General features: G+C 48.6%; 1 protein-coding gene across 9 annotated transcripts in view; it reads left to right on the forward strand.

Annotated features, from left to right (window-relative positions):
- Nucleotides 1-254: 254 nt before the first annotated feature.
- The window catches only part of SNED1 (sushi, nidogen and EGF like domains 1), an 81780-nt gene continuing 57646 nt past the window's right edge, over nucleotides 255-24388 (forward strand). For all 9 annotated transcript variants that reach the window (XM_059393897.1, XM_059393902.1, XM_059393899.1 and 6 more), the window contains exon 1: nucleotides 255-524. In XM_059393897.1, coding sequence (XP_059249880.1) covers nucleotides 312-524 — 213 coding nt within the window. In that variant the 5' untranslated portion in view covers nucleotides 255-311. The remainder of the gene's footprint in view (nucleotides 525-24388) is intronic.

The raw sequence follows: 24388 nt of genomic DNA on the forward strand, positions 1-24388 counted from the left end.
CGCCCGGCCCCGCCGGCTCCGGCCCCGCACAAGCTGCCAAGCCGTCCGTCCCCGCTGCGCCCCCGCTGCGCCCCCGCTGCGCCCCCGCTGCGCCCCCGCGCTGTACTCGCTGCGTCCCCGCGCTGTCCCCTCTGCGTCCCCGCTCTGTCGCCGCGCGGTCCCCGCTGCGCCCCCGCGCTGTCCCCGCTGCGTCCCCGCTCCGGCCCCGCTGCGTTCCCGCTGCGTCCCCGCGCTGTCCCCGCGCTGTCCTCGCTGCGCCCCCGCTCCAGCCCCGCTGTGCTCAGCTGCGTCCCGGCCGCCCATCCTCGGCGATGCAGCGCGGCGCCGCCTGGGCGCTGCTCTTGGCCGCGGCCCTGGGGCTAGGCGTGCGCGGGGTTCGCGGCGCGGTGGCCCTCGCCGACTTCTACCCTTTCGGCGCGGAGCGCGGCGACGCTGTCACCCCCAAGCAGGACGACGGCGGCTCGGGTCTGCAGCCGCTCTCCGTGCCCTTCCCGTTCTTCGGCGCCGAACACTCCGGACTCTACGTGAGTAACCTCGAGCCGCGGGGGTGCCGGGGAGGGCGCTGCGCCCCGCCGCTGCCCGCCGCCGCGACTCCCGCCGCGGCCGCCAGCAACTTGGCACCACGGCGGCCAGAGGTGGAATGAGGACAGCGCTTCCTCCCTCCGGCGGCCAAGGCCGGACAGCGGCCCGCGGGAGAGGCGGGCGGGGGTGGGGTTCGAACTGCAGTCGGGCCACCTGGGCGAGGGGAGCGTGGCGAGCCCCGGCCCGGCCTCACCCGCCAGGAGCTTGGGCACCCCGCGCAGATCGCATCTGCCCAGCGACGAGTCCCCAGCACGGTGGGGGGAGTCCGGCCCTGTCCTGCTTCTTTCAGACACATAAGTGTGGCAGTAGCCACGTGCTTCCTGGGGCCTCAGTTTCCCGAGTGAGGCACCCGACTCTTTCAGTTCCTCACTGGGCCTGAGACGGCCTCACCCTCTCTCCTGGTCAGGCCCCGCCCTGAGTTGACACCTGAGGCCCACTGCCAGGAATCTGGGACCCATGCCCAGCAATCAGGGCAGGGCCTGCTTCTCTGCAGACCACCTCCTGTGTCTCGCAGCAGCTGGGGGCAGTGTCTCCTCTGGCGGTTGTCTCCCTTTCTCCCTTGGTCCTGAGTCCAGGAGCTGGTCACTCAGGCCCATAGGTCCCAAACAGGACTTGGAGAGGGAGCTAGGGACTCAGGAGAGCAGGAGCTGCTCCGGCTGAAGGACGAGGCTGGAGGGCTGGTTCTGTGTGCTGCTCCCAGGGAGGGACCCTGGGCCACAGAGGGCATGAAACATTACAACTCATCCCTGCTTGGTGCCTTTACTATGAGGACCCCTGGGCACTGGCACCCACTATCCTCTGAATCAAGGCTAGAAAAGTATTGGGCCAGCCTGATGGTACTTCCCATTACCTCCAACACTGTCACACCAGCCATTGCCTCAGCCACTTTCAATACCACTGCCACCGTCTGCCCTGCCATCCACCCACACGAGCACCACCCTCTGCATACCCCTGTCTGCGCAGCCACCTGTTCCATCAGCTCTCTCCTCCCCACCACCTTCAAGGCCACCCCCACCCCCACTCACATCTTTTGCACTATGGACATCCTCACCCAGCTCTGTCCCAGTGGCCTCAGCCAATGTCATGCTCTCCCTCCACCAGCAGCCACAGCACAGCCTGGCAGCAGCCTCTCCCTGCACCTGTGCAGGAAGGCTTCCGCACCTGGGCAGCAGCATTTGCTGATGGCAGTGGTGGGAGGGGCACACATTCTCTGTGTAGAAGTCACTCTGCTGAGGGTCCCCCGGGACAGGATGAACTTGCAGTGGTACATGGTGGACAGTGCAGAGTCGTGCTCAGCATCTGCAGGGGCCAGATGAGGCCCTTGACTCTTAGCTGTGGGAGAGCTGGGGATACTATTCTCACAGAACACTATCAAAATGTACCATAAACATCTGGGCCAGGCTCAGCCTTCCCATCAAAGTCGCAGGTGAAAATATTATTAAAATGGTCGACCCTCTTAATAGCCTACCAAAAACGTCTACCCTTGCCAAAATAGCCGGGAGAAACGGCTCTAAGGTGGAAAGATCTGCTAGGAAAATAAATCATTTCATCAGAAATGAATATTACAGCAGCTAACCAAACATGTATCTCCATAAAAGCCTTTTCCTGAAACAAAAAGAATATTGGAGTAACACTTGTCAGCATGGATGCAGTGGGCAGGCTGTGCCCTCTGGGGAGTGGGATTCCTGAGGGAGCAGTGCCCAGACACCTGCCGGCAGAACCTCGGGCACTGTGGTCGTGGAGGGCAGGGCAGCCGGTGGGAGGCAGGTTATGATCAAAGCTACATGAGAGAGGGGAAGGTGTTTGCCCCATAGCATGTGATCCTGGCTGGTGCCTCCTGTGCCTGTGCCTGGACTATCAGAGGGCAAATGGGGAAACTGAGGCTTGGAAGGCAGATCCCAGGGCCTTTTGGATCACCCTGTCCAGCTGCCTCCTCACCCTTCCATCTCAAACTCAGTGGAACCCAAACAGAGATCCTGCTTCCTCCCTGGACCCACCATCACCTTCCGATGCCTCCTTCCTTTCCCTCGTCCCCTCATTGTCGGAGCCTTGGAAACACATCCCACTTCCCAGTGTCGGCACCGTCACAGCCCTGGGTCTGGCCACCGTCCCCACTCGCCAGGGTGCAGGGTGCGTGTAGGTGCCTCCTTGCTGGTCTTTGTCTCCTGGTCCTGCCCTTGGAGCCTGTCCATAGGAGCACTGACAAACATGAATGAGACCCTGCCTCTCCTTTCAGCCCCCAGCCTCGAGGCTGGGTGGTTTGGCCCCCAGAACACCTTCCAGCCCCCTCTGCTCCAGCCACACAGAGCAGGCCCCACTCAGGGGTGGCGTTCACCATTCCTGCAGCCAGGGCTCTTCCCCAAACTTGCAGGTCTTGATGAGGGCCCCCACTCCCCTCCTCCACTGTGTCCCCTGTGCTTGCCCCTGACCCCACCATTGTTGTTTCCTTGCTTGGTGTCTGCCTTCCACCTGTGGACCTGTGTCCTGCAAGCCGTGTCAGGACAAACTCACAACATGTATTTATGTATTCTGAAAGGAGGCAGTGGACATGGCACGTGTGTGTGTGTGTGTGTGTGTGTGTGTGTGTGTGCGCGCGCGCGCGCGCGCGCGTGCATGCACATGCACGTGTACGCACAGTGGACGCATTTCCTGGCTCTCTCCACTCAGGGAAATGAAAGCTACACTACCCCAGAGCACCAGACTCTCCTGGTGCTCGGCTTCTGCTTGCCAAACGTCAGTCTTCCTGGAAGGAACTAGGGCTCTATGGAGACCATACGCTCCAGGCAGGGAAAGTGCAGAAGGAGCCTGGGAATCAAGCTCCTGAGAAGTAAGACGTGCTCCAAGAATGGTCGGGATGTGGCAGGAGGACACAGAGGGCTTCAGAGGGCTCCCTGGCCATATGGGGACAATCAGCTGAAAAGACTGGTAGGAACAGGTTTTCATCCATTAGATAAAGAGGGAAGCAGGGAGCTTGCACTGGTAGAAGTCCACAAGGGATGTCATATGGGAATGAGGGGAAGGACTGTAGACAGCAGCGGCAGCGTGTCAGACTTCACTTTCCTGACCTGGGGCCTGCGCTTCCAGCAGAGGGAGTCTTTGGTTGTGGGCAGAGGGAATCGTGTCTGCCCCTTGCTCTCAAGCAGCTCAGGAAACATTGTGTGCAGACAGACAGACAGATGAGGGGAGAGCCCGCACCCAGTCACATCCGAGTGGCGGGTAGGTGGGAATAGAGTGGGAGGACGCTCCTTGTGGTGTTTTTACAGTTTTTCTGTCTATCAAACCAGAGTGAACGCCTGAATGTTCTGCTAGAACAGCCTTCTGTGTGTGCTGCCTGGAGCACCTGGACACACACCCGGCCCCCGGGAGGCCACCCCAGCCCTCTGGGAACAGCTCGGGCCTCCCCGCCCCTTAGCTCGCAGGAATGGCACGAGGCCAGAACTGGGGAGCTGGAAGGGACCAGCCCACCAAAGCCTGTCCCTCCACAGCTCACGGTCAGAACCTGGTGCATTCCTCCCGCATCGACTTGTTCAAGCTCTCGTTCCAAACCCTCAGCCAAGCCCCCACACTGAGGCAAGAGCTAGCAGCCATGTTTTGGTTTTCATATTAAAGTCATTCCTGGGGGCACCTGAGGAGGGGCTCCACAAGTTAGGCATCTGACTCTTGGTCTCAGCTCAGGTCATGATCTCAGGGGCGTGAGGTCGCACCCCCATGTGCTCAGCGTGGAGTCCGCTTGAGCTTCTCCCCTCCCTTCGCCCCTCCTCCTCTCTAAAACAAAGTCATTTCTGTCTGTTTTGTTCACTGTACTGTTCCAGCTTCCAGAAGGCGGCCACAACTGGAAGCTGCTCAGCCAATGTCTGTTGTTAGCATTCTGGTCAGTGCGATGAGACATCCACAATCCCACCACCCAAAAATACTACTTTTAACATTTTGCTGAAATTCTTGACCCATTTTTGAGCATACCTAGGGTCCACAAGATAGACCTTGGGGCTGCTGCTTCACACAATTCCTGTTTCCCATATTTCTTTCACTATTTTATGTCATGAGCACTTCCCATGCCTTAAATTTGTAGAAACATGCTTTCTGGTGACAGTCTAATATTCCATCATGTGGCTAGATCAGAATTGATCTAGATTGAATCAGTTGCTCTATTGACTGTTGACTGAGTGGGTAGTCTCAGTGGCCCCCATGAATTAATGACAAGGGCACAGGTGCCACCTCTCCTCTCATTTACACGGGTCTCCTGTCCTGTCCTTTCCTTACAATACATTGCTCCAAGTGGGCTGACTGAGTCTGAAGGAATGCATCTCCTTACTGCCCCCTGACACACCGAAAGGCATCCTCGTGGGCACTGTCCTCTCCTGGCCCCCAGGGAGGCTGCTCCTATGGGTCGGTGAGCAGGCAACTGGGGGAAAGCACCAGCTGGTTTCTCCCCATCCTTTATCTCTGAGGCTGGAGGGTGCAGACTTAGAGTCTCATTGTCCATAAACTGGTTCTTTACAAAGTGGAACAAGTCATTCATTAAACACCTACTGTGTACATAGCCACTGCCCTGCTCCCTAGCCCCAGCACTCAGCAGAGACAGAAGTCTGACTGCACAAGCTGAGTGCAGGCAGAAGGAGTGGGGCAAGGACAGGATCCAGGCTTGGGTCCTTCAGCCCAAACCCTTCACGCAGCAGGGCAGCCTGGGACCACACCGTCCTCTGAGCTGGCCCGGGGGTAGACCAGAGCGGGCACAGCCCCTCGGACCCCTGCAGGCTCCTCTGGTCAGCAGGAGCATGGGCACAGCCAGCTTCAGACACTTGTTCAGTCGGGGTTTGGGATGAGGCTGGGGCCCAAAAGTGTGACTGCTGTCCACAGAAGGGGGAAGAGCAGGGTGAGTCTGGGTGTATGTGGAGAGCAGGGGACACGCCAGGTTTGCATGCGGGGTTCATCTCCACTGTGGGGGCTATAGGAGGGCAGTGGACCCCACGTGGTTGCAGGGATGTAGGATGGCTAAAAGGAAGGGCCTCTGTCCAAGGAGTGGACCAGGCTGAGGGGCAGCAAGGTCTCCGAAGAGACAGGGAGGCCACAGCTCAGGCAGGTGATGGGCACAGAGGAAGGAAACTGGTGCCCAGGTGCTGTGGGCCTGTATTCTATAGGGAGGCATGTCCAGGGGCCATTGGGGAGCTGGGCTCTAGGCCCGAAGGGACACCTGGTTGTGGGGTACCCAAGGAGAGGCAAGGAAGAGGCTTTGTCAGGGCGAGGGCGTGGGGCGGGAGCTGCCATCTATACCAGGAAAAAGAGAGATGACAGCATCAGGGACAGGACGTGAGACACAGGTACTGGGACATCAGAGAGGCAGCGCCTGTGGGTGGGGGCCACGGGCAGCTAGCTGAGGGCAGAGGAGAGGGTGGCCGCAGGCAGCCTCCGGAGGACGACTGTGGAGGAGGGCCGCAGGAAGTACAGCCTGGGGCTCCCAGCGCAGGAGGGCTTGGCCTGGGAGGGAGGAAGGGAGCGGCTGCTCCTCTAGCCGAGAGCTCTGCTTTCCCACCCTCCCTGGGAAGCCCTCCACCCAGGTGCCCGGGCCCAGGAAGTGGGCCCTGAGGCAGCTTCCTCCCCTCCCCATCTGCCTTCGAGGGTCCCCCTCCTTCCCTACCCCGCCCCCAGTAGCCCTGGGTGCTATTTCCTAAAGCAGGCTCTAGCTCTGCCCCAGCTCAGCCAAGGGCCAGCCTCCCCTCCTTCCCCAGCCGGGTGCTCGCAGCAGGCTCAGGCTCTCCAGGGCTCAGACCCGACCTGGCCTGTGAGCCCCAGGGGCCCTGCCCACTCACTGCCCTGCAGGCCGGACTCCAGCCCCCAGCTGTGCCGTGGGAGGAATCCTAATTACCCAGAAAGCTGCCAGGAAATAAAAAACATGCCTACATTTTTCAAAACAAGCTTATAAAAGGCCTCAGGGGCTTTATTGTTTTATTCTTGGCAGAGAAGTCAAAGCAGGAACCAAGGCCCCGCCCTTTTGGATGTGATGTTTGCAGAGCTGGGGTGCTGTGGCCTCGGGGTCCCTGGCCGCCCTCCAGGCCCGCCCGGCCACGCACAGAACAGCCGCTCCATCCTGCAAGGGTGGCACTGCAAGCCCCTGAGCTCCTGGCTCAGGGACCAGCCAGACACACGTCACATACTTTGGGCTGGAAGTTGCCTCGGAGAGACTCTCCAGGACATTTCCGCTCTTTCCTGGTTTTATCCAAGTCGGAAATGCCGCCAGTGCTATCCCTCTGTGCCTTTCCTGAACCAGTGGGGGACTGGCCTGGGCCTGCAGGAAGGGGGGGTGCCCTATGGCCTGCCCAACACCACACTGCACACGTGCAAGCACACACACACTCACACATACACTCATATACATATATACACACTCACACACATACACTTGCACACCCCCACATACTCATACACGTAACACCCTGATACACTTACACACATACATGTACACCTGAAATGCATACACACATACCCTTACACACACATATATACATGCGCACGTACACACTAATACATTCATGTACTCACACACACCACCACATGCATGCACACACTCAGCACATACACATATATAAACACTTGTATACACATACACATATTCATACACATGCACACTCATAAAATCACACACTCATACACACTTATACACATACTCATACACAGAAACACAATCATATATGTACATATACACATACTTGTACACATATACACTCATCACACAATCACACACTACCTACACTCTCATAGAGATACACACTTATCCACATACACTCATACACACTCATCACACACTCCCACTCATACACATGTTCCATACACGGCCACACATGCATGCGGGCACATGCCCCTCTTGCCACCCCACAGGTCACAGAGCCACTGCAACTTCCTGTTGCATGCGATGGCTTCTGGGCCACCCTGGGGACCTGAGCAGCTGCTTCCTTCCCGGGACCATCAGCCTGCTCGGAGGGTATGGGACGCCCCCTTGTGGACTGACTGCAGGGCTCTGGGAGAGAAGGTGACAGGCAGGAGGCGGAGGGCGACAGCTGCCGGCAGCCCACCCCTGAACTCAGTTCTTGCTGCCACAAAGGCCTCACGAGACAGCCAGTGTACAAGTCCCACCCCGGGCTGGGACACCTCGGGAACGGCCTCATTCCAGCAGCAGGTGCCTGCACATTAACGAGGCAGCCCGTGTGGGAGAGGCCTGTCTTGGGGAGACCACGTGATGACCAGAGCGAGGCCCCGGCCAGTGGAATCTATAGGAAGGGGCTGGGAGGGCAAATCAGAGGCTCCTCCTTTCTCTCTGCTCCTGGGGTCTCCCTGTATTTCCATGACAGTCCCAAAGGGCTGGGGGAGTCCCCCACACGGGCCTCAGGTCCTCATGGCCAGCCTAGTCAGGGTGGCTGTACCGGGCCCGAGGGCCCAGCAAACACCCAGGCCAGGCCCATGGTCAAGTTTCTAGGAAGCCAGTGGCTAAATGGCATGCAGGTGGACCCCCACTTCTCTAAGTCCCACATGGGGATGAAATCTACCTCATTCAGCTAAGACACTTGCCTGTCACAGGGGGGTATCTGAGGGGGATTCCAGGTCCAATTCTCCCTCCTCAGCCTCCATATCTTCATCACATGTCTTATAAAGTACTACTGCACGTAGAAAAATAATAATAAAATCAGTGTTTTGCCAAGTGACATTTGCCCTGCCCTGAAGCAGGAGAGGAACCCTGCTGAGGGGTAGAGAGGGGCTGCTGCATGGAGCCCCTCACCCCCCCAGCTCCCTGCTCTGGGTCTGCTGACCCAACCCTCCGGTCCAGCTTGCACTGGACCCCCACCGTGCAGATGTTCCCATCTGGAGAAAGAAAGTCCAGTGTGGTTCCTGCCCAGGTGAGAGTGCCTGCCAGCAGCCTGCTTGTTCAGCCCGGGGCCCCCACCACCTTCTCGGCTGTGGTCCTGGCCCAGCCCTGCCCTGGCAGGGAAACAGGGCCGGCTTGTTCTGCCTCCTGCCTGGACCCCTGGGCTCCAGGCCCACAGCCCAGGGGTGGGGGATGGGGGGAGGGCAGCAGCAGTCTGGGGTGAGGACAAGCTGGAGGCCTCTGCACGCACCACACACACCTGGGTGCCGGGCTTGACTTCCAAGCGGGAGGAGAACGCAGTGGTCTGAGGAGCCACAGCGGAGGACAGGCCAGCTGAGGGACGCAGGGAGGGCAGTATAGGCTCTGTCCACCCTGGCAGGTGACCATGGCCGCCTGCAGCTCCAGCTGAAGCCCATGGGCTCTCACTGCCTGCTGCCGTGGACTCTACCCCTCCCATCCACGGGTGCCTTTTGTGAAAGCCTGTGACTTCTCACCCTTAACTCTCTTCCTGAACACATGCAGAAGAGGGGACCCATGATATGTGCCGCAAAGGGACAAATGCGGTGCAAGCCTCAGTGGGCCCACCCCGTTATAGCAGCCCCCAGCCCCTGTGTGCTCCTTGTGGTGCTGCCCTAGCCCCTCTTCCCTGCCCTCCCAGCATGCATCCCCAAGAAGACCGTTTGGACACTATGTCTGACGGAAGTTCAGGGAAGCCTTCTCTTGCACCTGCTGCCTTTGCTCCAGGCATGTTTAGGGTCACCCACTTGGGGTATTGTCTTAGTTCACCTTTGCCATTTAATTATCTGGAGAGACCACAATTGTTTGACTGTGGTGGACATCTGGAGTTTCTAGTTTTAGGCTCTTCTTAACAACGCTGCGTATGAAAATTCTGGACCATGTATCTGGGCACCCTTCACACACATTTGTACATAGTGAGACCGCTGGGCCATGGGGGTGCACCTGTCTTCAGCTGATTAGACATGTCGGCCCACGGGTGTTCCTACCGCACGACACCCCACCAGCATGTTTACCATCTGGTCGTTGTGTACTGATGTGTTAATATGATTTTAACTTCCTTTTTATCAGTGAGACTGAACATATCTTGTATATATTCGCTGACTATTGGATTTTCTCGTTTGTGAAGTCTTTCCCCTTTTGATCTGTGTGAGTTCTTAACAAACCCAGGTCACAAACACTTTAAATTTCTTTTTCCGTTCTATGCCTTATTTCACCCTCTTTAATGGCATCTTTGGGTGAATAGGTGTTCTTAATTTTAATATAATATGTGTCCTTCTTTGTGTTTATGATTAGAGGGTTTTGTGCCTTATTGTAAAAATCACCCCCAAAAGTCAGTGTCCAACACTGACTTTCTCCAACAGTGTCATTGCTGAATTGCTTTGTCATTCACGATGAGGTGTCACACACCCCCTGGAGCTGGGCTCTGTATTTGGGGAGCGATCAAAGGGGCAGGGAAAGGAGACACGTGCTGCCTCACAGCGCCCCTGCTGTGGGAACGAGTGTTTTGCAGGGCAGGGAGGTGGTCTCCGGGCTGTCCAAGTCCGGGGCACCATGGGCGATCTTAGTGTTTGTCCGTCTGTCCTGTTCTTCTTGAGAGGGCCTGGGTCATTCTTGGCATTGCATTTTCATATAAAATTTGGAACTGGCTTATCAGGTTACATGCATACACATACTTGTCGGGATTTTTTTGAGACTGCTTTGAATATATGGGGGCGTGTAGGTGAACAGGTATCTTTACAACACTGGGTCATGCAATCTGGAAACATGGCGTGCCTCTAGACTGATTTACATCGTCTTTAATGCTCTCAGTCAAGCTTTAGAATTGACTGCAGAGAAGCTTTGAGCATCTTCTGTTAGATTGATTCTGAAGTACTTATTATTTTTATACTGTTGTTAATGGTGTCTTGAATTTCTATTTACTGCTGGTATGTAGATTCATGGTTGATTTTTTTACATTTCCTAATTTTACATTTAACAACCAAGCCTCTTAATAGTTTTACTAAATTATGTGGAGATTCTTTTGGATTTTCTACAACCGCATTCATGTTGCACGGAATTCAAGGCAGCAGTGTTCCTCTCTGTAACGTATTTTTTATTTTTTGTTTCATTTTTCTTGCCTTGCTGTGTGGACTCAGGTCTCCATTGAATTGTCCAGTGGAAATGGTGTTAACACGCTCTTTATCTTGCTCCCAATCTCAAAAAGAAACTTCCGTATTTTACCTTGAAACACCTTGTTTGCTCTTGTTTATTTTGAAGACACCCTTGATCAGATTAAAGGTGTTCCCTTATATTCCTAGTATTCTGAGAGTTTTTATCACAAGTGGATGTTGACTTTTATCAAACTCCATCTCTATACCAGTAAGATGATCATGTGCTTTTCTCCCTTAATCTGTTAATCATTTAAATTGATTAAATCAATGGGTTTTCTTTCTCTTTTTTCATCTGACAGAGAGAGAGAGATCACAGGTAGGCAGAGAGGCAGGCAGAGAGAGAGGGAAGCAGGCTCCCTGCTGAGCAGAGAGCCTGATGTGGGGCTTGATCCCAGGACCCTGAGATCACAACCTGAGCCGAAGGCAGAGGCTTAACGCACTGAGCCATCCAGGCGCCCCGAATCAATTGGTTTTCTAATGTAAAGCTTAGCTTGTATTCCTCAAAAAATACAAACTGGCGGGATGCCTGGGTGACTCAGTTGGTGAAGCGTCTGTCTTCAGCTCAGGTCATGATCCCAGCAAGCTCAAATCGAGTCCCAGATCCGGCTCCTTGTTCAACCGGGAATCTGTTTCTCCCTCTGCCTCTGCTGCTGCTCCCTCTGCTTATGCTCGCTCTCTCTCTCTCTCTCTGACAAATACATAAATAAAATATTTTTTTAAAAATCCAACTTCAGGGAGCACTTGGGTAGCTCAGTTGGTTGAATGCCTGATGCTTGGTTTTGGTTCAGGTCATGATCTCAGTATCAGGAGACCCAGTCCTGTGGCGGGGTCCATGCTCAGCCTGGCGTCTGCTTAAGACTTTCTCTCTCCCCCTCCCTCTGCCCCTCCCTCTGTTTGCATTCTCTCTCTTATTCTCTCTGTCTCTCTAAAATAAATCATTTTTAAAAAATCCAACTTGGTAGTGACGAATTGTTTCTCCTATGTATATATTGCTGGATTAATTTGCTAGTTTATTGAAGATTGTGGCAACTTTTGGCATCAGTGAGACTGCCCTGCTGTTCATCCATGCCCTGGCTTTGGTCTGAGTATCATGATTGTGCCAGTCTCGTGAAATGAATTCTTCTAGTTAGAAGGACTGATGTATTTCTGGAGTTACCCCTTACATGTTTGCTGGAACTCACTGGTAGTGCCATCTGGAACTTGAGTTTCCCTGGGGGAGTTTGTGCTGATTCAATGCCTTCAATAATTATATTTTTAAAAAATGGGTTTTCTATTTCTCCTCACATTTGATAAGTTGTATTTTTCTAGGAAAATTTCCGTTTTATGTACAATTTCAAGGTTGTTATAACATGAAACTGTGGCGGTCTGGGATTTGCTGGCTCTCCTCCCTGGCTCATGTCAGCCTGTTACGGACTTGAGGGTGCTGGCCGGAGACCCCAGACTTCTGGTCTCTATGGAAGCATAGATGCTGCTCCTTATGGTGCAACAGGCAGCAAAACCCCATTGTCTGCATCAGGGCCTCTTGCTCCCCACATCCCACGGGGAACAGAGGGGCCCCCACTGTGAGTTCGTGTCACAGCCAAGAAACACTGAGCTTAGCGAAACCTGCCTTCTGTCCACAAGGGACACAACACTTCATCCCTCAGGGCTGATCTCTGCAAACACAACCCTGAGGTACGGCCCAGGGAAAGCAGAGCCTTGCATTCTTGGCATACCCAGCAACAACACTCAAGGCACTCAGGACCCAGGGCAGACTGCCTCTCCCCACAACCCACCTCCTTGGCCCCACTTGTTCTTGGCCAAACTCACATTTTCATATGGGTCTGCCACTCCGTCAGTCCCTCCAATTGGTTGGACCACAAAGGCCAGGACCACACTGATGTGATTGGGCTTACAGTGCATGTAACTGAGGCTGCTATCCATTGGGCTCAGAGCAGCAATGGCAATTGACACAGCAGGGCCTCCACCTTGCCCCCAGCTGCAGGTGCAGCCTGCTGGACATTAGTCCCAGAGAGGACACTGGGTCTTATTTCAGCCAGGACGTTACCCAAGGCCAGGCTCTTGTCCACTGTGATGCACAGGAGTAGTTCAGAGATGCCACTACGGATAACTACAGAGGCCGTAAGTGGCCCAAAGCAGTGACCCCCATTAGGGCGAGCCTCTCACCCTGCTTTACTTGGAAGCTTCGGGGTCTCAGCCCTGAAAGGCTCAGGAGCCCCCCTTGGTCTCAGGCAGAGAGGGATGGTTGACCCCCTAATCCCCAGCCCCACTGACGGACATTCCATGGCTCACCCGCCCCCACACACAAATAGCCGACCTAAGGGGCACAGATCCCCTCTGGCCTGAGATCTGGTGCTGACTTGGTTTGGATCACTGCTGTGTGGGCTGACTGAGGTCTATGGGCCATGGCCTGGAGCACTCACAGGCTTGTTCAGTACCCCAAGTGGAACCCAAGGCCAAGAATGACCTTGTGTTGGAAAGACCAAAACAAGGTCGTGCCCTCTGGGCATTAACAAATTTTTGTGTCAGGCACAGCAAAATCATTTGTGACTGGCTGAGTGCCAGGGGCTTCTCCATCTTTCTTGTGGACAAACAGGGGTGTGGACCCAGCACAGGGCAGGAGGCAGACCAGGCCCACAGGCAGCAAAGGCAGAGGTCTCTTGGGCAAGTCTGGGGAGGCTGATCCAGGGCTCGGCAATGCCAGATGCCAGTGGATGGTGGGGAGTATGCAACGGTCACCAGACCCTTGTACCAGGGCATGACGGCCCACAATATAGAGGGAGCATCTCTGTCAGGCACAAATGACCCAGAAGAGTCACTGTAGTGATACAGTGGAGTGGGTGGTCAGCATCGGCACCGAGAAAAGTGAGACCCCCACGCCGGGCCTGGGAGTGGTCAGTAGTCTCTCCAGGCAAGATGGAAAGTGGGCCAGCTTCCACGCAGACAAAGGTGTTGGGCGGTGTAGTTTCTGTACTGGCAGCACTGAGGCCTTTCCTTCCACCAGGCACCAGCAGGGGCCATGGTGCCATCTCTGGTGTAAGGAGGGATTCCCCCGGCCAGCCTCTGCCAGGGAGAGGTCTCCATCAGTGGCCTGCTCTCCATCAGTCCCATCGGAGAATGCCCCTCCCTGTGGGCCCCTCAGGAGCAACCCAGACTGTCCCTGCTAACTTCAGGGTGCACGAAGGGTGCGCCCAGGCTCACAGGCCCCAAACACAGCATCATCAATCAGGTTGGCCTGGCTGTGCCTTCTAGGCTGCAGGCCGATGGCAGACGGGAGCCAGCAGGCTGACTGGTGGTAGGGTTGTCTCTACACTGAGCTCTAAACAGCCACGGGCAGGGTGTGAGCAGTGCCCCCTGGTCCCTGCAGAGCTTTCCTTACAAAACCTGACCAGGGGTCTGCACAGGACAGCCCAAGAGCTGGCCCAAGGTCTGTTTGTGTATGGCCCTGGAGCTAAGAATGTTGTTGGTATTTTTAAAGGGCTATAAAAACAAAAACAAAAGAGCAAAGAAGAGTATGTGATGGAGACCGTATGTGGTCCCCAAAGCCAAACATAGTTACTATCTGGCCCTTCACGGAACAGTCTGCTGACCCTCCACTAGACCATTTGCTGCAACCTGGAGGTCAGTGAAACCCTGGTGCATCTAGTCAAGGATCCCTCCTGGGCCAGGGTGACTGCTTCTCATTCCACCCAAAGCACCGCCTGACCTTTCCACAGGCTTCCCCGTTGGAGATGGGGCCATGGCTCCTGGGAACAGCATTAGGCTCCAGCTTGGGTAGGCCATTAGCAAACCAAACAGGCTTTCAGGGGATGCTCAGGGGACGCTCTGTGACTGGAGGACCCCCTGAGCCAGCGGCTTTACTTGGGGCCCTGGAGTGAAAGATGAGGTCCCCCAAATGGGTAATTGCCATTTTTCATGTAAAACTGAGACAACTTAGCTTCTGTGCCATTTCCATTTGGCCACCCACCCTGCTGGGAACTTCTCTGGTTACTGGTCAAGTTCAAGTTGACCCACCCCAAATGGAGATATTGGGCCAGAGTCATGAGGTTCCCATGCATCACCCTGGCTTCTGCAAGCTCTCCATTGGGTCCTACCTCAGGCAGGGAGTGCTATTGCCCTGGAGAGGCCTTGTGAGCCTGTTAACTCCTGGACTCCCCCAAAAGGAGAAGTCCCAATACTTTTTGGCAGAACGACAGGCAACAATGACACACTCGGACCCCACCCATGAGGTCTCTTAAACTTCCTGTCCCCCACTGCAACCTTGTCTTTTCCTACAATAGCACTGCACGTCGAGTTAGGAGACCATGCTCTCCACCTCGGGGACCCCAGGAAGTGGGGTGATGTGCACAGGGAAGGTCACCCTCTTATGTAGACTTTAGCTCCAGGCTGATGCCCACACCGCAGCCTCACTCGCTTCCTCCCTCTCTCCCTCCTTCTCCTTTACTGAGATATAATTCACATGCCATACAATTTACTCTCTTAAAACTCAGTGGCTTTTTGCGTATTTAGAATGGTAATTCATCACCACAATTTTAGGACATTCTCCTTACCTCTGAAAGAAACCCTATACCCCTCAGTTGTCATTCTCCAGCCCCCCCAATTCTGCTCTGACCTAGGCAATCCCTAATCTACTTTCTGTTTCTATTAATTTGCCTATTCTGTCCTTTTCTGATTGGCTTCGTTCACTTAATAATATGCATTTAAGGTTCTTCCATGTCTTTTCATGATTTGAGAACTTCTTTCTTTCTTTTTTTTTTTTTTTTTAGATTTTATTTATTTGGGGGTGCCTGGGTGGCTCAGCGGGTTAAAGCCTCTGCCCTCGGCTCAGTTCATGATCTCAGGGTCCTGGGATCGAGCCCCACATTGGGCTCTCTGCTCTGCCGAGAGCCTGCTTCCTCCTCTCTCTCTGCCTGCTGCTCTGCCTACTTGTGATCTCTGTCAAATAAATAAATAAATAAATAAAATGCATTTAAGGTTCTTCCATGTCTTTTCATGATTTGAGAGCTTCTTTCTTTCTTTCTTTCTTTCTTTTTTAGATTTTATTTATTTGGGGGTGCCTGGGTGGCTCAGCGGGTTAAAGCCTCTGCCTTCGGCTCTGGTCATGATCCCAGGGCCCTGGGATCGAGCCCTACATCTGGTTCTTAGCTCCACGGGGAGTCTGCTTCCTCCCCTCTCTCTGCCTGCCTCTCTGCCTACTTGTGATTTCTGTCAAATAAATAAATAAAATCTTTTTTTATTTTAAAAAAGATTTTATTTATTTAACAGAGAGAGAGAGATCAAAGTAGGCAGAGAGGCAGACGGTGGGGGGGGGGGGAAGCAGGCTCCCCGTGGATCAAAGAGCCCGATGTAGGGCTCGATCCCAGGGCCCTGGGATCATGACCTGAGTCGAAGGCAGAGGTTTTAACACACTGAGCCACCCAGGCACCCCGAAAGCTCATTTCTTTTTAACACCAAATAATATTTCATTGTCTGGATGGACCACAATTTACCCATTCACCTACTGAAGGACATCTTGGTTGTCTCCAAGTTTGGGCGATTATGAATAAAGTTGCTATAAGCATCTGTTTGCATGTTGTTGTACAGGCCTAAGTTTTCCACTCCCTTGGTTAAATACCAAGAAGTGCAACTGCTGGATGCTAAGGTAAGCATATGTTTTCTTTTGTGAGAAACTGTCAAATTGTCTTCCAAAGGGGCTGTACCATTTTGCATTCCCACCAGCAGTGAATGAGAGTTCCTGTTGCTCCACATCCTCAGCCACATTTAATGGTGTCAGTGTTCTGGATTTTGGCCATTCTAATAGGTGAATAGTGGTGTCTCATTATTTTTTTAATTTAAATTTCCCTGGTGACATATGATGCAGAGTTTCTTTTCATGTGCTTATTTGCCATCAGTATATTTTCTTTGATGAGGTGTCTGTTAAGGTCTTTGGCCCATATTTTGATCAGGTTGTTTTGTGGGTTTTTTTATTGTTGAATTTTAAGAGTTCTTTGTGTATTTTGGGCTAACAGTCTCTAGCAGAATATTGTTTGCAAATATTTTCTCCCATAAGTCCATTTTGTGACTTGTCTTCTCACTGTCTTGATACTATCTTCCATGGAGCAGAAGTTTTTAATTTCAGTGAAGTCAAGCTAATTAGGTATTTCTTTCATGGATCATGGCTGTGGTGTTATATCTAAAAAGTCATCACCAAACAAAGGGTCATTTAGATTTCTCCTACCTAAACTTCTAAGAGTTTTATGGCTTTGTGCTTTGTATTTAGGTCTATGATCCATTTTGAGTTAAATTTTGTGAGCCATGTAAGGTCTGCATCTAGATTCATTTTGTGCATGTGTGTGTGTGGAGATACCCATTTGTGCCAGCATCATTTGTTGAGACGATAATCTTTGTCCACTGTATTGCCTTAGTTCCTCTGTCAAAGACCAGGTGACTATACTGACCCAGGGGTCTAATTCCAGGCTCTCTATTCTGTTCCATTGGTCCTTTGTCTACCACCAGTGCCGCCCTTTCTTGATTACTGTAGCTGAGTCAGGTAGTGTCAGTCCTCCATCTTTGGTCTCCTCCTTCAGTACTGTTTTGGCTATTCGGGGTCTTTTTGCCTCTCCATATAAACTTTAGAATCACTTGATTGATTTCCACCAGCTAATGTGCTGGTATTTTGAGTGGGATTGCATTGAATATATAGATCAAATAGAACTGACATCTTGAAACATTGAATCTTCTTATCCACAAACATGAAATTTTCTCTCCATTTATTTAGTTTTTCTAAGGCCTTTTTCATTAGAGTTTTGTAGTTTTCCTCGTACAGATTCTATTAAGTGTATAGCTAAGTATTTCATTTGGGGTAGTGTTAACATAAATGGAATTTTTTTTAATTTCAAATGCCCCTCCCTTGTTCATTGCTGGTGTATACGAAATTGATTTTTAGGACTCAGTTGAGAATATCACCATCTTAACATTAACAGTGTTATGGCATCTGATTCATGAGTATGAGATGTTTTTCCATTTATTTAGATCTTAATTTCTTTCAATGATATTTTGTAATTTTTAGGGCACAAGTTTTGTACCTCCTTGGTTAAATTTATACACATTTTATTCTCCTTGATGCCATTATAAATGGAATTGTTTTCTTGACTTCATTTTTGGGTCATTCATTGTACATGTAGGCATAAAATTAATACTTATATATTTATCTTATATTCGGCAACCTGCTGAACTCACTGAGTGCTTCAAATAGTTGTTGTTGTTGTTGTTGTTTTAGTGGATTCTTTGAGATTTTTGATATAATAGGTCATATCCTCTGCAAACAGAGGTAGGTTCACTTTCTTTCTAGGGTGAATGCCATTTATTTAATTTTCCTGGGAACCCCTTACTTTCTGTTGCATACATGTCACCATAACTTTCCTCCACAGTCCTCTGAGCCTTCAGCCACCTCTGCACCTGGCACCACCTTCCCCTAACTGAACCAGGTAGGATGGCAACTTGGATGCCTGTAACCAACAGAGTTGTAAAAGTTTGAGTCCTTTACCTCTCTCAAGTCCCCTACCATACTTGGCTTTTTTGGTAAAGCAGCTGAAGTCAGGATGGAGGAGGGAGCAAAGATCTAGGGACACAAACAGTGACTGCACTAATAAGGAAGGCTTTGCATTTGCCACTCACACAGCTCAACCAAGTGGACTTTCAATGTTTCTGGTACCCTCAAAACTCTAAATCCTAAAAAAAACAAACAAGAAAGCAAACAAAACCCTTTACATCCTCATTGCTGAAACCATTTCTTTCAGCTTTCAGAATCTTTTGACTTAGTCATCAGGGCCCTTCTACTTTTTTACTAGGGACTTGAAGGGTCACTGCCACATTGTCATTATAACAACAATCAAAGCTCTGATCACTGAGCACCGCTCACTGCTCAGCTTTATTAACAGGTAAAACAGTGGGCATCCTCACTCCCCACGTCTTACTCACCCAGCACCCCCACTTATGGAGAACATTATCTCCCCAGATCCTGGTGAGTCTTCTCAGTTTCTCCTGACCCCGTCCATGAAAGCCCTTGTCTTTCCTCTTCCAGAAAGTCATTACTCTATTATGTTAACATCCCTTCCTCCTTTATTTCTTCTTAACCCAGTTTTGGTAAGCTGCATTTGTCTAGAAATATTTCCATTTTATATAAAATCTTGAAATTTTGAATTTATTCTTATTATAAGTATTTATAATATCACCTTATCTTTTTTAACAATGTCAAAGTATAAAGTCATATATTCTTTTTCAGTCCTGATAATGGCAACTGATGCCTTCTCTTATTTACTTGACCAATTCCACTAGAAATGTATCTATTTTACTAGTAGTTTAAAAAAAAACAAGTTTTGGTTTTGCTGATTTTCTTTTCAGTGTTTGTTTTCTAGTTCATTAGCTTGTGCTCTTAATTTTTTATTTTTCTCTTCCCATTTTTGTTTTGGTTTGGTTTGGTTTGGTGTTGGTTTGTTTACAATATGTGGAGTATTTACTAACATTTTGGTTTATTCACAAAGTATACATACTGAGATAACCATGTAAAGCTACAAATTCCCCTTTAATTTCTTTAATTTCTGCTTGCACCACACTCTCACAAGTTTTTGCTAAATAGCCCTTTTTTTGTCTTTTTTTTTTTAAAGATTTTATTTATTTATTTGACAGACAGAGACCACAAGTAGGCAGAGAGAAGGGGGAGAAGCAGGCTCCCCGCTGAGCAGAGAGCCCGATACGGGGCTCGATCCCAGGATCTTGGGATCATGACCTGAGCTGAAGGCAGAGGCTTTAACCCACTGAGCCACCCAGGCGCCCGTCTTTCAGTCCAAAGTTATTTATATTTCTTAATTTCCATGCACACAGAATTTCCTACCTTTTAGGGTTAATATTTTTAGTATAATTGCACTGTAGCCAGAAGACAAACTCTGTATTTTTTGTAATCACTTGAAATTTGTTGACACTTGTTATGTGATCAGTATATGGTAAATATGTTTTTTAAAAAAATTTTTTAAGATTTTATTTATTTATTTGACAGAGAGAGAGAGAGTGAGATCACAAGTAGGCAAAGAGGCAGGCAAAGAGAGATGGGGAAGCAGGCTTCCTGTTGAGCAGAAAGCCTGATGCGGGGCTTGATCTCAGTACCCTAAGATCATGACCTAAGCCAAAGGCAGAGGCTTAAGCCACTGAGCCACCCAGGTGCCCCTAAAATAATATTCTATTTGTGTTATATACTAGGTCACTTACCATTTGCATTGCTCAAATTTTCTGTATTCTGACAGATTATTGTGTCTGCCTAGCCTACTTTACTAGAGAAGGTATGTTAAAATGTTCTACTATGATTATGAATTGACCTATTTCCTTTTGTCAGTTTTTCACTTATGTATGTTGAGACCTTGCTATTAGATATATAAAAATGCAAAATTGTTATATCTTCCTTTATTATTATGAAGTGGCCCTCTTTGTCTCTAGCTTACTTTTTGCTTTATGATCTGTTTTGTCTGATAATAATATAACTATAAACCATAAGTTTCCATTCGTTAGCATTTGGAGGGTATATATTTTAACCTGAATATCTAATTCATTTTCATTTAATGTGCTACTTATGGAGGTGTGTTTGGGTTTACTATCTTCTGTGCTACTTTTTCTGCTTCCTTTATCTTTCCTTCTCTCTCCTTCTTGCCATCCTATATGCCAAAAATTTTAATCATTCAGTCATATCCCCTTTATTAGTTAGGACTATATACACTGTTTCTATTCTTTTGGTGATTATCCTAGGTAGTACAAAATTCATTTTTATTTATCAATATTCACTAATAAATTAACTAATGCTTTTATCCTATTCTTGGAAAATACAGTGAGCTTGGAACACTTAAATTCTCTTCTAATTTATAGGATATTATCATTAATTTTAAACTTACAGATTTTTTACACAATTCCACAAAGTTTTATTTATATTATGTCTTTATATGGTCAGTATTCATTTAGATTTATTCTCATACTTTCTGTTTTAATCTGTTCAGGCTGCTATATCAAAAGTGCCATAGACTGGGTAGTTTAAATAACAAACATTTAGTTTTCACAGTTCTGAAGATGGGGAAGTCCAAGATCAAGGGGCTGGCAGATTTAGTGACTGGTGAACAAACACTTTCTGGTTAAAAGCCATCTTCTTGCTGTGTCCTCATACATCAGAAAGAGAGAGGAGATCTCTGGGATCTCTTTTCTAAGGGTTCTCTTTTATAGTCTCCCCCATGAGGGTTCCACCCTCATGGCCTAATCTCCTCCCACAGGTCTCCCCCAATGCCATCACAGTGGGGGGTCAGGTTTCAACATAAGAATTTTGGGGAGAACAGACATTCAGTCCATAGCACCTTCTTTGCCCTTTTTCCTTCCTGCTTCTCTGACTTTACATCTCGCTTTAACTTGAATTTTTTTTCATGTGGGTCTGCTGTTTAGATACTATTTACTTACTTACTATTTATCTGAATTATCTTTATTTTGCCTTCAGTAATAAAGGATATTTTATCTGGGTATAATTTTATGTTAGCAGTTATTTTCTTTCACCATATTAAAGATATGATCCCACTGATTTCTAGTTCCCATCATTGCTTGTGAGAAATCAACTGTCACTCTACCTGTAAGATCTTTGATGGTAATTTATATGTTTTCTCCTTTTACAATTGTCTCCTTGTCATTCATTTTCTGCATCTCTAGCAGTCATTAGTCGTTGCTTTATTTTTATTTTTCCAGCTAGGGAATCACTGGGACTATTGAATATGTGGCCTGATGTCTTTCATTGGTTCTAGAAATTCTCAGTCATTGCCTTTGTAGCTCCTTACCCTTTGATACTACAAACCATACATTTATCTGATCAGCCTACCACTTCACATAAGTCTTATTTTTTCTTCTCTACTCTCCATCTTTCTGTCTCTGTTCTAAATTCTGGATAGTTTTTTCTGACCTATCTTCTAGTTCCAGTTCATTTATTCTTTCTTCAATTGCTTCAAATCTGTTCTTAAATCCATCTACTTAGTTCTTAATTTGTTATTTACTTAGTTTAAGTGCTAGAATTTCTATTTAGTTCTTTAAAATGGCCTTTTTAAAAGATAATTCTGGGGCACCTGGGTGGCTCATTCATTAAGTGTCTGCCTTCGGCTCAGGTCATGATCCCAGGGTCCTGGGATCAGCCTCACATTGGGCTTCCTGCTCAGCAGGAAGCCTGCTTCTCCCTCTCCCACTTCCCCTGCTTGTGTTCCCTCTCTCACTCTCTCTGTCAAATAGATAAAATCTTTTTTAAAAATTAAAAAAATAATAAAAGATAATTTCCATCCCTGATGGTTTTTTTAATCCCAGCCCTTTTTAAAACAATATTTATTTCATTTAAAGTAATCTCCACATCCAACGTGGGGTTCAAATTCACATGCTCTACTGCCAGCCAGTCAGGTGGCCCCCCAGCCCTTTTTCAAATCATATTTTTTGTATTATGTGCAATACACATAATATAAAACTGATCATCTTAACCACTTTTTTTTTTAAGATTTTATTTATTTGATAGACAGAGATCATAAGTAGGCAGAGAGGCAGGTAGAGAGAGAGGAGGAAGCAGGCTCTTTGTCAAGCAGAGAGCCCAATGCAGGACTTGATCCCAGGACCCTGAGATCATGACCTGAACAGAAGGCAGAGGCTTAACCCACTGAACCACCCAGGCACCCTTAACTACTTTTAAGTGTACAGTTCAGTGGTATTAAGGATATTTATGTTGTGCAGTCATCACCATCTTTCACCTTCAGACTCTTTTTGTCTTGTGAATGTGAATTCTGTCCCCATCAGACACTCCTACTTTTCCCCTCCCCCAGCCCCTGGCCACCCCCATTCTATTTTCTATTAATTTGACTACTCTAGGTCCCTCATATACGTGAAATCATAGCATTTGTCTCTTTGTGACTGGCTTACTTCACTGGGCGTAATGCCCTCAAGTTTCATTCACCTTGTAGCACATGTCAGAATTTCCTTCTTTTTAAGGCTGAATCATACTCCGTTGTATACATAGACCACATTTGTTTCCTCGTTCATGCAGTGTTGGAACTTGGATTTCTTTGGGCTGTCATGCATAATACTGCTATGAATATGGGTGTACAAATATCTTTTGAAGGCCTTACCTTCAATTCTTTTGGGTATTGTTGTGGATGAATGGTGTGCCACTCAAAATTCAGCTGTTGAATTCCTACCCCCACAATATGATTGTATTTGGAGATAGAGCCTTTACAGAGGTAATTAAAGTTATATGAGGTTGTATGGGTGGGACCCTAATCTGATAAAGAGGTAGAAACACCAGAGAGCTCTTTCACTCCTTATGTGCACACAGAGGAAAGGCCATGTGGCAACACAGCATAGAGGAAGCCATATAAAGCCAGGAAGAGAGACCTCACTAGAAAACAACTCTGATGGTCCCTTTACCTTGTATGTCTAGCTCTAGAACTACAAGAAAACAAATTCTGTTGTTTAAGCCAGTCAGTCTGATATTCTGTTATGGCAGCCCTAGCAGACTAATACAGATATTTACCCAGGAGTAGAATTTCTGGATCGTATGGTAATCTATTTGCATTTTTTAAAGAAACAGCCATCTGTTCCCCACAGTGACTCTGTCATTTTACATTTCCACTAGCCGTGCACAAGCATTCCAGTTTTTCTATCTCTTTGGAAAAGAACACTTGGTTTTTCCTATTTTTTTGATAGTAGCCATCCTGATGGGTGTGAGGTGGTAGCTCATTGTGGCTTGTGTTTGCTTCTCCCTAATGATTAGTTATGTTGAGCATCTTTTCCTGGGCTTATTGGCCATTTGTATGTATTCTTCAGAGAAATATTTATTGGTGTCTTTTGCCCATTTTTTAATCAGGTTGCTTTTTGTTGTTTAGTTGTAGAACTTCTCTATATATTTAGGATAAGAATCCCTTATTAAATATATGATTTGCAAATATCTGCTCCCATTCTGTGGGCTGCCTTTTTACTCTGCTAATAGTGTCTTTTAATGAAAAAAATATTTTTAATTTTGATGAATTCCAGTTTGTGTTTTTTTTTTTTTTCCTTTGTCATCTGTGCCTTTGGTGTCGTATCCAAGAAATCATTGCCAAAACCAATGTCATGAAGCTTTTATTCTATGTTAAGAGTCCAACTTCATTCTTTTGCATGTGGATGTCCATTTTTCCCAGCACCATGTGTTGAAAGCCAGTCTTATCTCTATTGCTCCTGACATCCTTGATGAAAATCCTTTGACTGTATATGTGATGGTTTATTTCTGGGCATCCCATTCTATTCTGTTTGTCTGTCTTTCTATCTTTATGCCAGTGCCACACTGTTTTGACTACTATAGTTTTGTGTTAAGTTTTGAAAGCAGGAAGTATAAATCCTCCAACTTTGTTCTTCTTTTCCAAGATTGTTTTGGCCATTGGTGTCGTATCCAAGAAATCATTGCCAAAACCAATGTCATGAAGCTTTTATTCTATGTTAAGAGTCCAACTTCATTCTTTTGCATGTGGATGTCCATTTTTCCCAGCACCATGTGTTGAAAGCCAGTCTTATCTCTATTGCTCCTGACATCCTTGATGAAAATCCTTTGACTGTATATGTGATGGTTTATTTCTGGGCATCCCATTCTATTCTGTTTGTCTGTCTTTCTATCTTTATGCCAGTGCCACACTGTTTTGACTACTATAGTTTTGTGTTAAGTTTTGAAAGCAGGAAGTATAAATCCTCCAACTTTGTTCTTCTTTTCCAAGATTGTTTTGGC

This window comes from Mustela nigripes, chromosome 3, assembly GCF_022355385.1.
Source record: "Mustela nigripes isolate SB6536 chromosome 3, MUSNIG.SB6536, whole genome shotgun sequence".
Taxonomy (NCBI): Eukaryota; Metazoa; Chordata; class Mammalia; order Carnivora; family Mustelidae; genus Mustela; species Mustela nigripes.